Source organism: Panthera pardus, unplaced genomic scaffold (genome assembly GCF_024362965.1).
Source record: "Panthera pardus isolate Hobbes unplaced genomic scaffold, ASM2436296v1 HiC_scaffold_11, whole genome shotgun sequence".
In the NCBI taxonomy this organism is placed as follows: domain Eukaryota; kingdom Metazoa; phylum Chordata; class Mammalia; order Carnivora; family Felidae; genus Panthera; species Panthera pardus.
This window is the reverse complement of record NW_026526666.1, coordinates 14,139,395-14,154,253: the sequence shown is the minus strand read 5'-3', so window position 1 is coordinate 14,154,253 and position 14,859 is coordinate 14,139,395. Positions and strand designations below refer to the sequence as shown.

The 14,859-nt window shown below is 42.4% G+C and overlaps 2 protein-coding genes across 6 annotated transcripts in view; one reads left to right on the top strand and one right to left on the bottom strand.

Annotated features, from left to right (window-relative positions):
- Positions 1-515: 515 nt before the first annotated feature.
- Positions 516-12,144, bottom strand: CFAP276 (cilia and flagella associated protein 276). The gene is made up of 5 exons (XM_019457729.2): positions 11,240-12,144; positions 2,741-2,857; positions 2,102-2,217; positions 1,609-1,739; positions 516-1,166 (listed from the first exon to the last, which is right to left on the bottom strand). Exons 1-5 carry the CDS (start codon positions 11,573-11,575, stop codon positions 1,096-1,098), a joined length of 771 nt encoding a protein of 256 aa, XP_019313274.2. The 5' UTR covers positions 11,576-12,144; the 3' UTR covers positions 516-1,095.
- Positions 12,145-12,307: 163 nt separating this feature from the next.
- The window catches only part of ELAPOR1 (endosome-lysosome associated apoptosis and autophagy regulator 1), a 72,146-nt gene continuing 69,594 nt past the window's right edge, over positions 12,308-14,859 (top strand). For 3 of the 5 annotated variants that reach the window (XM_053891535.1, XM_053891537.1, XM_053891547.1), the window contains exon 1: positions 12,429-12,637. In XM_053891535.1, the coding sequence (XP_053747510.1) occupies positions 12,485-12,637 (153 nt within the window). In that variant the 5' untranslated portion in view covers positions 12,429-12,484. Of the gene's footprint in view, positions 12,638-14,859 lie in introns of all 5 variants that reach the window. The other 2 variants (XM_053891539.1, XM_053891544.1) reach the window with 2 other exon arrangements.

The following is a 14,859-nucleotide window of genomic DNA, read 5'->3' as shown; positions in this document are numbered from 1 at the left end:
GATTACAGGGACCCGCCCCAGATTTACTGAATTAGATTTATTAGGGAGGTCAACGAGTCTGTATTTTTAAAAACCTTGATGTATGGGTCACGGTAATAAATTTTTAAATATTTCAGTATCAAATAACCTGCATGAGATGATTATCTGGAGAGTCACCATCTCTGCCGCTTTCAGCCATTATAAATAACGAGAACTGAAACTTCATATTGTCACTTGGCAGCAGATACTATCTGAATAGGTGGAGTAACTGTGGAAGAGGGGCTGTGATAGATTGGTGGGATTTAAGGGCCACGTGTACCTAAGTAACAGGAAGAAGTCCTTTCATATCTGCATTATTCAATAATGCACATGCTGTCCAAACTTAGAAATGGAAGGTTACCCTACAGTATTCTAAAAGGTCTGCCATTTCTTGCCCAATTTAACAGCAGGTCCTCCTGAGTGACTTGTAATTTTAGAAACCACATTAATGCATCGGTTTTTAGGTCCCCTCAAGCCCAAGCACCAGATTATTGAACCATGTTTAGAAGAACTGCCTGTATTTCACGGCACAAATTGACAAAGAAGGGAATTGACTCCCAGGCAAGAAGACGGCAGGCAGAGTCAGACAATGAGCAATGGCAAGGAGCCTGGACCAGACAGATGGAGCCCTCATAGCAAGGTAGAGTCCAGTAGATGACAAAATCCACTTGGTCCGAAGTATGTTAAGTGTGACCTCATCATAACCATTAATGCCACATAGAACTACCAGAATTATGGCAGTGTGAGCTCATTAAGAAAATGGGCTACGTCCATTCTTGTTTCCTCAACACTTAGCTCAGTGCCTGACATATAAAAGTTCACAAGAAATGTTGAATGGATACATCAATGTTTGGAATGACTTCTAAATCCTTCTCAGCAAAATGACTCCAAATTGCAAATATGTCCAACAGGACTAACTTCTAGAAGTTGGGAAACTTCCATATTTTAAGAGTAGTCAAGTGTCAACTTTTACTCCTTGGGCAACACACTTCAAGCTTCATCCAGCACAAATCTATTTAATGGAGGTGGGTGAAAGGACGTTCCACTATGATTAATTAGTCCAGGGGCCTGTCAACACTAGGTAGAGAAGAAGCCACCATCATTCTTTCGGGAGTAGCCTCCATTGGTGGCTGCAGTATGAGGGGACACTGTGGAGAAAAGAGAAGAGGGAGTAGGTTGTGAATTTCAATTGTTTGCCTTTTCTGGGAACCTGTAATCATCCATACATTTCTGGGTACTGTGGAGCAGTAACAAGCTGTCTTGTAACAGCTGGGAAACTGGCATATAGGGGACTAATGGGAGATAGCTAGAGGTCTTTCATTCCCAGGTTTCTGCCCTTTGCTAGAAATTTTGTTCCCTAGACCTAAGGCTGAGTTAAAGGCTCTGAAAAATTGAACTCATTTCCTAGCTTATAGGCAGCATGTCCCCTGGGTTTAGCCTGATATATGTCAACTTAGTCACTGCTATTCCTAGATCCTAAGTTATCCCTTAAGTTCTCTAATGGCCAATCACCTCAACTCCCTGATTCCTAGGTCCATTTAAAAAAAACTCTTGTACCACCCATCTGCCCCCCAGTCTTCTAACCCTTACCTATGGATCCCTGGATGCTGTGGATAGATTCCTTCTTAGGGTTGATCCAGTGTCTGATGTTAGCCTGGGAAGTGATGGAAGGTGGCAGAGGAGGGGGTAAAGGTTCTCCAGGGAATTGGGTCTTGATGATTCTAGAAGATGGTATGGGGAAGAACAGGGGAGAGTGAAATCAATCAGAAGGAGAAAGGTGAGGAGGGAAAGATAGTTGCATGCAGCCTCAGAAATAATGCAGCCAAAGATCCTGTTTATCTTTTTCAGTGGAATCAACTGAAGCTTTTGTTTATACAGATAAGCACAATCCTGGAGGATCGCTATTCATTTTAGATAATAAAGATATAGAAATTGCATTACAGATACAGATGTAAAAAATATAGAAATCTGTATACAAATGAGTACCTCTTGGTTATCGTTGTTATTTCTCAGGTAACACTTTACCTTACTTGACTGGATGGCATTGTCCTTAGGACGGAGAGGCTCCACCTCCACCACTTACCCATGGGTATCCTGGGTGGTCTCCTGATGTAAGAGTGTCTCATTTTTGTTCTTGAATGTCCCTGTGTGGTGGTTGTACAAGGCTGCTAAGCGGAAATCCAGGTCATCCTTTGGTATCTACAGAGGAAGTCAATCCCCCCCACCCCCAGGGTTAACTTGCCACCTCTACCCCAACTCTAGTCAGTTCTGCTGGGCTCTACTTCTCCCCAAAAGCAGAGTGAACCCTTTTTGTGCCTGAGATCCACCAACTCCTTACACACCAAAGACATCTTAACTCTTGTCAATATAGAATTGTGTCATGGTTAGGCCTAAGGAAGGGGTGAGTTCTTACTGGAGATATGGAAATAATTATACTGTCCTTTAGTTGGGCCTAATGGGCCTTACTTCATTTATGGTTACAATCAGAAGAGAAATCTGGTAAGAAAACAACTTGCTCCAGATAATCAACTGGAGAAAAAACCGAAGACTTCCAACTTCCCAGGGGCCAGATAAATCAATATTTGGTTTTGGATTTGGTAGGATCTTGGATTGGGGACAAAATAAAGATGGTGATGCAGTTAAGGACAGACTACCTTTCCAAAAATGATAGTCACGAGTCTTAGGCGGATGTAAAGAGAAATAGCATTTCAATACTAGGTACCTCAGGATCAAAAAAATAAACTTCCCGCCTCATGGAGGTGACTGTGGGAGTTGAGTTGAGCCGACTCCAGGGTTCCTGTTGCTGAGCAAGGTGATTTGGGTTCTTATATGGCAGTTTCTGCAAAAGAGAAACCACACACAGGACCTGGTTACAGGAGGCCTTGCTGATGTGATGGCTTCAGTGACACCATCTCCTTATTCCATCCTATTTTAACTGAACCTCAGATATCTTCCAAGGGAGGAACAATATGAGGCAAGATTCCCAGACTTTAGATGCTCCTAAGTTTTCAATCTTGGAACTGGCAGAAGTAGGCCAGGAATACAGGGAAAGGGGTGAAGTGGGACAGGGGGTAAAGAGTGCAGAGGAGATAAGATGATGAGCTCAGGCTTAGATGTCCTGAGTTTGAAGAAAAGGCAAGACATCTGATTGCAGTCAACAGGTAGAAAATGGGAAGTGTGCAAGTTAGAGGAGAGCTCAGAACACGTAATAGAGGTTTGATGGTCGTCCGCATGAAGTAGTAGCTGAAGCCTGCAAAAGGAGTGTGGCCAAAAGGGCTCATGACTGTATAATATTATAATGGGGGGGGGGTGGGTGGAGAGGAAAGAGAAAGGACACCAAGGCAATCAGAGACAGGAGAATCAGAAGAGTGCAGTGTCTAAGCAGGAAGAGAAAAATATCAACAGGGAAGGGTTATTGTGACTGCAGAAATGTCAAAGAAAAAGTACACTGGTTAGTCAATCTTCTAAATAGAACCGCATAAGCATGAATGTGAAAAGCACATAACTGATTTTCTTCATTGTATGTAAAGCTATATTGTATCCCTAGTGTCTAGAACAGCAACCTAACACATGGCATTCAAAAATGAAATACTGTTTGAATGATGACTGAATTCTAGTGAGTACAACTCCAACCTAGTAGAAATCAAATTCAACCTATCCAATGTTGAAATCCTCCTCCCCTCTATATATGGCAAAATGCTGTGTGACTCAGGTCAGTTATACATTAATTGAATACTATGTTCCAGGAAGTGTGCCACCAGCAAAAAAGATGACAAATGAAACAAGAAAACTACAAATATATGAGGCAAGCATAGGCAGATTTCCTCCCACTTTTCAAAAGCTACAGAAGTCTCATCATGTCCTCATTCAGTGGATGAGACTGTCTTTGAGAAAGTCAAGACTGTTGAGCATGAATACCATCCTCACATCCAGTGTCCTTCCATCTCAAAGAAAGAGATGTCCCTTTTACTCAAGAATAACCCTTATGAATGGAAAAACATATTCTCCTCAAATGGAAGAAAAAAAAGCCAGGTAGCAATACTTATATCAGACGAAACAAACGTTAAAACAAAGACTGTATCAAGAGTCAAATAAGGGCATTACATAGTGATAGAGGATCAATCCAACAACAGGATATAACAATTACAATTACCTATGTACCAAACACAGGAGCACCTAAATACATAAAGCAAATCTTAATAGACATAAAGGAAGAAATTGAAAAAAAAAAAGCAAGAAATTGATAGTAATACAATAACACTAGGAACTTTACCCCACTTATATCAATGGATAGATCATCCAGACAGAAAACCAACAAGGAAATGATGTTTTTGAATGACACATTAGATCAGATGGACCCAAGAGATATATACAGGACATTCCATCCAAAGCACCAGAATTACACATTCTTTTTGAGAGCACATAGAGCATTCTCCAGGACGGGTCACATATTAGGCCACAAAACAAGTCTCAATAAAAAAAAATTTTAATTAAAAAAATTAAAAAAAATTTTTTTTTAATGTTTTATTTTTTATTTTTGAGAGAGAAAGAGAGAGACAGAGTGCAAGCAGGGGAGGGGCAGAGAGAGAGGGAGACACAGAATCTGAAGCAGGCTCCAGGCTCTGAGCTGTCAGCATGGAGCCTGATGTGGGGCTTGAAGTCATGAACTGTGAGACCATGACCTGAGCCGAAGTTGGAAGCTTAACTGACTGAGTCACCCAGGCACTGTAGTCTCAACAAATTTAAGAAAACTGAAATCACAACAAGCAACTTTCCCAACCACAATAGTGCTGAAACTAGAAATCAATTAGAACGGAAAAAAAAAACCCTGAAAGAAACACAAACACACAGAGGCTAAACAACATGTTACTAAATGACCAATTGGTCAACTAAGAAATCAGGAAATCAAGAAACAGAAAATGAAAACACAGCTGTCTGTCCGAAGTCTTTGGGATTCAGCAAAAGCAGTTGTAAGAGGGAAGTTTATAGCAATACAGGCCTACATCAAGAAACAAGAAAAATAATCAAACGATCTAAAGAAACTAGAAAAAGAAGAACAAACAAACCCTAACAAAGAACTAACAAAGTTAGTAGAAGGAAGGAAAAATTCAGAGCAAAAATAAATGAAATACAGACTAAAACATACACACACATACACGAAAAGATCAATGGAACCATGTGAAACATAAAATTGATAAACCTTTAGCTAGACTCATCAAGAAAAAGAAAAAAAAGAGAGGACTTAGATAAAATCAGAAACAAAGGAGGAGAAACAATAACCAACATCACAGAAACAGAAATAATTACAACAGAATATTATGAAAAATTATATGCCAACAAATTAGGCAATCTAGAAAAAAAGGATAAATTCCTAGAAATGCAGAATCTTCCAAAACTACATCAGGAAGGAATAGAAAATTTGAACAGGCCAATTACTAGTAACAAAATTGAAATGGTAATTTAAAAGTCCCAACAAACAAAAGTGCAGGACTAGATGGCTTCACAAGTGAATTCTACCAAACATTTAAAAAAGAGTTGGGGCACCTGGATGGCTCGGTCAGTTAAGCATCTGACTTTGGCTCAGGTCATGATCTCACAGTTTATGAGTTTGAGCCCCACATTGGGCTCTGTGCTGACAGCAAGGAGCCTTATTTGGATTCTCTGTCTACCTCTCTCTCTCTTTCTCTCTCTCTCCCAAAAATAAAGATTTTAGGAAAATAAAGAAGAGTTAATGCCCATTCTTCTCAAGTTATTCCAAAAAAATAGAAGAGGAAGGAAAACTTCCAAATTCATTCTACAAGATCAGCACTACCCTGATGCTAAAATCAAAGACACTACAAATGAAAAAAAAAAAAAATACAAGCCAATATCCCTGATGAACATAGATGCAAAAATCTTCAACAAAATATAGCAAAACAAATTCAATAATACATTTAAAGGATCATTCACCATGACCAAGTGGGATTTATTCCAGCAATGCAAGGGGGCTCAGTATTCACAAATCAATCAATATGTTACATCACATTAACAAGAGGAAGGATAAAAACCATATGATTATCTTAATAGATGCAGAAAAAGCATTTGACAAAATACACCACCTGTTCATGACAAAAAAATCTCAACAAAGTAGGTATAGAGGGAATGTATCTCCACGTCATAAAGGTATATATCAATTTTAATGGTGAAAAATTCAAAGATTTTCTTCTAAGATCAGGAACAAAATAAGTATGTCTGTGCTCACCATTTTTATTCAACATAGTATTAGAAGATTTAGCCACAGAAATCAGATAAGAAAAAGGAATAAAATGCATCCCAATTGGTAAGGAAGAAGTAAAACTGTCACTATTTGCACGTGACATGATACTATGTATAGAAAATCCTAAAGAGTCCACCAAAAAATTATTGAAACTAGTAAATGAATTCAGTAAAGTTGCAGAATACAAAATTAATATACATAAATCCATTGTTTCTATACACCAATAACAAAGTGGGAGAAAGACAAATTAAGAAAACAATTCCATTTACAATTGCACCAAAAATAATATTATAGCTAGGAATAAATTTAACCAAGGCAGTGAAAGACCTCTTTTCTGAAAATTATTAAGACATTGATGAAAGAAATTGAAAACAACACAAATGGAAAGATATACCATGCTCATGGATTGGAAGAAATAATATTGTTAAAATGTTCATACTACCCAGAGCACGCTAAAGATTCAGTGCAATCCCCATCAAAATACTAATAACATTTTTCACAGAACTACAACAAATAATCCTAAAATTTTATGGAACAAAAGACCTCGGATAGCCAAAGCAATCTTGAGAAAGAAGAACGAAGCTGGAGGTACCACAATCCCAGATTTCAAGACATGTACAAAACTATAGTAATCAAAACAATATAGTACTTTAGGTGCCTTGCTGGCTTGGTTGGAAGAGCATGAAACTCTTGATCTCAGGGTCATGAGTTCAAGCCCCACACTGGGTGTAGAGATTACTAAAACAAATAAATAAACTAAAAAAAAAAAAAAAACACCCAATATAGTACTGGCACAAAAATAGACACATAGATCAATGGAATAGGATAGAAAGCCCCCAAATAAACTCATGCTTTTATGGTCAATTAATCTATGACAAAGGAGTCAAGAATATACAATGGGGAAAAGACAGTTCTTTTGATAAATGGTGCTGGGGGGCGCCTGGGTGGCGCAGTCGGTTAAGCGTCCGACTTCAGCCAGGTCACGATCTCGAGGTCCGTGAGTTCGAGCCCCGCGTCAGGCTCTGGGCTGATGGCTCGGAGCCTGGAGCCTGTTTCCGATTCTGTGTCTCCCTCTCTCTCTGTCCCTCCCCCGTTCGTGCTCTGTCTCTCTCTGTCCCAAAAACAAATTAAAAAAACGTTGAAAAAAAAAATTAAAAAAAAATGGTGCTGGGAAAAAAACTGGACAGCTACATGCAGAACAATGAAACTGAGCCCCTTTCTTATATCATACACAAAAACAAAAGGAAAATAGATTAAAGACCTAAATGTGAGACCTGAAGCCATAAAGTTCCTAAGGGAAAACATATGCAATAATCTCTTGGACATTACCCTTAGCAAAATATTTATGGATATGTCTCTTCAGGGAAGGGAAACAAAAAGAAAAATAAACAATTGGGAGTACACCAAAATAAAAAGCTTTTTCACAAAGAAAGCCAACAACAAAATGAAAAGACAACCTACTGAATGGAAGAAGATATTTGCAAATAATGTATCTGATAATTAATATGCACAATATATAAAGAATTTATACAACTCAACACCAAAAAACAAAACAAAACAAAACAAAAAAAACCTGATTAAAAAGTGGGCAGAGGACCTGAATAGACATTTTTCCTAAGGGGACCTACAGATGGCCAACAGTCACACGAAAAGATGCTCAACATCACTAATCATCAGGAAAATGCAAATTAAAACCACAATAAAGTATCACCTCACATGAGTCAGAATGGCTAGTATCAAAAAGACCAGAAAAAAAAAGACAAGAAATAACAAGTGTCGGCAAGGATGTGGAGAAAAGGGAGCCCTTGTGCAATGTTGATGAGAATGTAAATTGGTGCAGTCACTGGGGAAAACAGTATGGAGGTCCCTGAAAAAATTAAAAATAGAAATACCATACAATTCCATAATTCCACTACTGGGTACTTACCCAAAGAAAACGAAAACACTAATTAAAAAAGATATATGGACTATGTTTACTGCAGCATTATTTACAATAGCCAAGACATGGAAGCAATCCAAGCACCTATCAATAGATGAATGGATAAAGAAAATGTGATATCTATATATCTATATATCTTTATTCTTTTTTAATGTTTATTTATTTTGAGAGCGAGAGAGAGTGCAAGTGGAGGGGGGCAGAGAGAAAATGCTAAGCAGGCTCCACACTGTCAGCACAGAGCCCAACATGGGGCTCGATCCTGCCAACTGTAAGATCATGACCTAAGCCGAAATCAAGAGTCGGACACCTAACCGACTGAGCCACTCAGGTGCCCCTATATCTTTATTCTTTATCCATTCATCTATCTATCTATCTATCTATCTATCTATCTATCTATCTATCCATCCATCCACCCACAACGGCATATTACTCAGTCATAAAAAAGAAAAATCTTTCTGTTTTCAACAACATGGATGGAGCCTGGGTATCTGCTAAGTGAAAGAAGTCAGACAAAGAGAGACAAATACCATATTATTTCACTTATATGTGGAGCCTGAAAAACAAAACAAACCAAAAGCAGAAATAGACCCATAAATGCAGGGAACACACTAAAGGTTGCCAGAAGGAAGGTGGGTAGAGAGAGGGGTGAAATAGATGAAAAAATTAAGATATACAAACTTCCAGTTATAAAACAAAAAAGCCACGGCAATGAAAAGTACAGCATAGGGAATATAGTCAATAATATTGTAATAGTGTTGTACGGTGACAGGTGTTGACTACACTTACTGTGGTGAGCACTGAGTAATGAAAAGAATTGTCAAATCGCTATGTTGTACACCTGAAATGAATATAACACTGTATGTCAACTATACTTCAAAAATAATAATAAAAAGGAATAACCTTTTCCCCCCTGAACCTAGCCTTGTGCTTCAGAGAGACCTGCACCATCCTAGCCTCCCCTGTACTCAGCTTCTCTCTCGTTCCTTTATCACCGTCTCACTACCACTCTATCACCTCTCCTGCAGAACTAGACTTCAAGAGTTGACATTTACTATCTCCACTTCCTCCCCATTTCCGTCCCCTCTTTAGCCACTGCAGTCTGGCCTCTTTCTCCAGCAAGCACTGAAGCTGCTCTTGCAAGTGACCAGTGATCTTTATCTTTAGCCAGGTTTGGAGGATCCTTTCCAGACCTGATCTTATTTGACCTCTGCAGTTTCTGGAACCATGATTCAGACTCCCTCAAATGTTCTCTCCATGCTCTGTGGGTCCAGTTCCTCCTTGTTTTCCTCTTGAGTTTAGTCGTAACTGCTTAGCTCCCTTGTCAGCACTACTTTCTCTTTCTCTGCCCCTTAGTGCATTCTCCAAGGTTTTTATTTGTTTTTTGTTTTTTTTGTTTTTTTTTTTTTTGTATTCTTACATTCACTGGATGAGCTCATTCCTTCCTATGGCTTCAACCACCACATGGCTATTTTGATTTCCCGATATACATCTTCAACCTAGAACTCTCAAGCATGTTGCCTGCTATTCATGTTCACTTAAGAGTCCTACAGGCACCACAAAACAACATCTACATAACTTATCTGAACATCTTTCTCCCCAAACCTGCTTCCCCTGAATCCCTCATTCAGTAATGGCATCAATTAAGTCCTTGGACACCTAGGAGCTATCCTAGACTTGTCCCTTCTTTTGGGCCCATCCATATCCAGCCACAAAGTCTCATCAGTCCTGCCCTTTGCATCTTTTTCACATCTGCACCATATTGCCATCCCCTGCTTTAGATCCGTTATTCCTCCTGGAGACTGCTGCCTCTTGAGGCTCTTGCCTCCTTGCTGATTCCTCTTGTCCTAACTCCCATTCTACCCAATCCACTGTCACTGTGTTTTCTGAAACACCCATTGATTGTGTCATTGTAGTGCTTAAAATCCTGATATGATGCCCCGGTGCCTCCAGGATGGAATCCTAGCTCACTAGCATGGTGTACACAGCACATCCAGTCCAACAAGGTCACTCCGGCTCCTGCTCTCTCCCCTCCTCCATCTCACATTGATGCTCCAGCCATTCTGGACTCTGGTCCCCAACAGGCCACTCTTTCTCTCCTTTCCATGTATGGGCACCCGCTGCCTCCTCTGCTCTGAACGTCTGGTTCTTGTTTCCTTCTTCCTAACTCACATTCCACCTCCTCCCTCACCTGGGCCAGCTATTTGGATGTGAAAACTCACCTGCTCTGGGAAGCTTTCCTTTAAGCTCCCAGTTCTCCTGATATACAACATATAACTCTGTCATAACACCTGTGCTATTGTGCAGGCAATCTTGCTGTTGTGGTTGTCAGTCAGCTTTCCTACCAGAGTTCCTCTAGAGCAGGAGCCATATCTAATTCATCTATATATCCTCAGTGTTGAGCAGATTGCCTGGCATATGGTAAATGATAAATGTTGAATAAACCAAAGGAAGCTCTTTGATCCTGTTATTTAAGCCACAATTACTATTTAATTCACCGTATTTCACACTACTTCAAGCATCCCAAATACCTCTGCCAGAAAAAAAAAAAAAAAAAGATCATCTAAATTCCCAAATCACTGACACACACACACACAAACACATTCCAGTATTAACCAAAAGACAGAGATGGTGTGAAGGCAGATGTATAAGGCATGACCTGGTGGCTTCCAGAGGATTCTCTCCCATTCCATATCTCATGTCGCTTCAGAGAACAGTTTTCCAAACAGGGCAAAGGGTGGTTTGGCGGGACCTGCGACTGTTTAAGCCACATTACACAGCATTGCTTTGGGCAACGAGAGCCCCTTGTTCCTCTGGGCTAGAGCTCTACTTTACTCTCCTCAAAAGCACCTCTGAAACGTTAGCAGACCTGAATATGGGGCCAAGGAGGCAGGCAGAAAGCAAACTTATCCGGTACTTGACTCAGTGTCCTCACCAGAATCCTTTAAGTTACCATCTCTGCCCATTAGGCGAACAGAAAGAAGAGTGCCATCGACCCTGGTGGGAATCTGCGCAAGAAACCACAGTACCTTGGAAGCTCGGGCTTTTCCCAAGTAGGAGTCATCGTTATCCAACGTAGGGTGCTGGAAAGGGTCTCGGGTGAAAGGCATGGCAAAAGGCGCTGGTGTGAAGGACTGGGGGCCCGCGCAGCCGCACACAACGCACGCGGAGGATCCCGGGTCCCAATTGTTTGGAACGCCCAGTTTCGGTTGCCGAGCAACTGCCCCACCGTCTGTGACTGAGGTGAGTTCCCTTCGAGAAGGGCGCCACCTGGCGGTGCAGCGCGGGAGACCCCTTGCGAGGGAGCTCCTGGGAACGCCGAGGGAAAGTGTCACCGAGTGTACCAGGGAGCCCTGCATTTGCATTCGGGAGGCTTAGTTGAAAAACGCCGGCCTCCTGGCGTGCAGGACTTCTGCAAAAGACTTCATCTGGGGAAAGAAGTCCTAAAAGATGACCCAGGAATTTCCTTCTACCTCGCATCTAACAGAAGGATTTTTCAAAGCAATGAGAGAATGAGGATGTCAGGAGACGGAAGAGCCCAAGTGTCTTGCACAAACCCTCCTTCCTTAAACCCGTTTATGCCAGTCTCAAGTCTTCTCACAGAGCCGGTTGTAAAGGCACCGCTGAATTTGGTGGGACGAAAGTTAAGATCTCCAGAAGAGGCTGCTGCAGTAGGTAACACGTACCGGGGCCACTCTTCCAAACTGTAACTTCTGGAGGTGAGATGGCGTCTCAATCTTCCTTCTATCGCTCCACACACAGGAGGTGCTAAATAAGTATTTGTCGAACGCCACGTCTGCAAAATTAGAGGTGCTCATAAAAGGCCCATGGCACAAAAAGGCAATGGAAAAGGTGGATTTGGTGGCGATGGCTTGGAGGATGTTTCTACTGCGTTCTTTACACGCCCCCTGTGCCCGCCTGTTGGGCCGGTTGCAGACCCCGGGCGCGCGCGCCCTCCCACGCGGCGCGCGCCAGCGGCGGCGGCTGCCATGGCGACCGGCAGGTGAGCGGCAGAGGAGCTCGTGGTCCCTGACCCACCCGCGCGGAGGGAAAGAGGAGGCGGTTGCCAAGGCGACGTGGGTAGGAGGAGAAGAGGAAGGAGGGAGGAGGAAGGATGGGCGGCCTCGGCGTAGCCGCAGGGAGGTGACTGAAGCGAGCCCAGCCCCTTGCATCCTCCCCCTGTGAACCTCCCTCCCCTTTTTTTCCGCCTTCTGCCAGCAGTAGCAGCAGCCGCAGCACCTGAGCCGCTGCTGCCGCTCGCTCAGGACAACGTTATGGCTGAGCCTGGGCGCAGCCTCCATCCCTCCTCCGGACGCAGGGGAAGAACTGAGCGGCGCACACTCCGGCTTCTGCGGCTGCTGCTCTGGGTTGGGACCGCCTTCCAGGTGACCCAGGCAGCGGGACCGGAGCTTCACGCCTGCAAAGAGGTACTGTCTTCCCCGATTCAACCCCACTTTGGTTAGAAAAATCTTGGATCCTGGCGGAGACCTTGAGGACCCAGGCACAGACAGTTTCAGAGGCCACGGAGTTTAGGTTTCTTTGGGGATGAGACGTGGGGCTGGGGGAGGGAAGAGGAGCAGACTGGCGTCATGGAGAGGCCAGCCTACTGGAGGACTCACGAAATAGATCATCCTCACAGCTTGGGCTGCTGAGCTCAGGGGGGAAGGTCCCAGCTCCAAGGAGCCCAGGAGGGACCCAGGTCCCTGGACTCGGGAATGAGGGAAGAAGAAGGCATGGGTTGTTTTCCAGCTGCAATGAAATTACCTTTAGTTGAAAAACAAAAGATTATGTACAGAGGGGCAAAATGGAAAGTGAGAGAGAAGAAGTGGGGTAAGAGAAGAGTTAGGAAGGCCAGAGGAAAGTAGGGGAGCAAAGTGGGAATCCTTGTGGTTTTATCATGGCTTCAAAAAAGGAGAGCGAAGGTGGAAGATGTGTGAGGGGAACTGAAGGAACCCATCACCTCTCTCTCCCCACTCCGTGTCAAACATCCATTTATCTTGCAGACTGCTAAATGCTTTGCCTTTCCCAGTGCGCTTTGTTTAGTATACCTGATAGCATAAGACCCACCTCTGACCACACTTTGAGTCCTGTAATATTTCGCTTTCCACAAATCTCTACTTTCCTTTTCTGGACTTCTGCTGACGTACGTCATGAGTTTTTTTCAAGGTGTTACTCAAACGCTGCCAACACAATTCAGACAATAGGTAGTGAATGTCTTCCAATTAAAAATGTCTTTGAGCATTCTTTTTGGAGGGATACACAAGGTATTAAGGAGTAACAAAACTCAGTAGTTTCTATAGTGTTGAAATAACAATATTTGGTTGTTCTCGGAGTAACCCTTTTTAATCGTATGGCAGAGACAGTAACAAAATACAAGAACTGCAGTGGGGAAGGCAAAATAAAAGTTGTTCTGTTATTTCTGTGAAATGTGAAAGAATCGTAATGCACCAATAGTTTAGCCCCGTAAAAGGGATCTCCAATGTCATACTTGGCTAGAGTTTTGAGAGGTTGAAATACTTTTTGTAAGTTGTCAGTGTTGACTGATTAGTAACAACAACCCCCTCCCATATGGACATACATTATTATGAAGGTGCTCTATTCATTACACTGTCCACAACATAACAGATCAAGAAGTGAAGGGATGGGAAGAGAGAGAATTTTTTTTAATGTTTTTATTTATTTTTGAGAGAGAGAGAGACAAAGTGTGAGCAGGGGAGGGGCGGAGAAAGAGGGAGACACAGAATCTGAAGCAGGCTCCAGGCTCTGAGCTGTCAGCACAGAGCGCGACATGGGGCTTGAACTTGTGAACCACGAGATCATGACCTAGGCTGAAGCCGGATGTTCAACCAACTGAGCTACCTAGGCACCCCTTAGAATTTTTTACTTCATTCACGAACATGATACAAGTGGCTCCAGTTAATGGCAGTTCTGGTAACTCTCGTCAGTCCCCTTGATGACCTGCCCTGGGTCATCTGTGTTGCCACTCAGCCACTTTATGACCTGTTTTAAAGATGGCTAGGAACAGAATGATTTTGTCCGTGACTGTGGCTGACTGTCCTTGGTGGCCTGTGGTCTAACCAACTGAGATAACTAGTTCAAGCAAGCCCACTTACCTAAGAATCCAACATGGGAGTCTTCTGAGTGAAAGGTAAGAGTCTTACAGTGCAGCGACTACTTCTTGGTGAGATCTTGTCAGCTCTGGAAAATATGAGACATTCGAGAAATTAAACATGTTGTATCATCTTGGTTTGGAGGGAGGGAAGAATATTGACACTTGAGAACTATAACTTGGGTACAAATTTAGCCTTTAGTCCTTTTTAAATGGCTGACATTTGCCTAAACAAAAGGTCTTGCCACAGAGCACGAGCTTAGGAGAGTGGAAGACTGTGCAACTCAGTTATACGAGGGTTCCACTCCCTGCCTGTCACTTACCACACAGTTTTTGGATTTGTAGGATGGATGTCTCAGTATTACCTACCTGAAAAAGGACTGCTTTGAGTACTGAAAGAGAGAGTAAAAATAAAAACATAAATTTGCGTTACCTAACCTCCTTTCCCATTCAGCTTCTTTACCATTAGATCCACACCCCGTGCCAGAGTGAAAGTGGCTTAGGAACCATGCTTATTGGCCACAAGCATCAGCAAGTCCT

Excerpts from the sequence above, each read along its gene's own strand:
- CFAP276 (XM_019457729.2), bottom strand. The coding sequence starts at position 11,575 with ATGCAAATGCAGGGCTCCCTGGTACACTCGGTGACACTTTCCCTCGGC. Across the intron at positions 2,858-11,239 it reads GAAAAGCCCGAGCTTCCAAG|AAACTGCCATATAAGAACCC; the intron begins GTACTGTGGTTT and ends TCTCTTTTGCAG. Across the intron at positions 2,218-2,740 it reads TTTATTTTTTTGATCCTGAG|ATACCAAAGGATGACCTGGA; the intron begins GTACCTAGTATT and ends CTTCCTCTGTAG.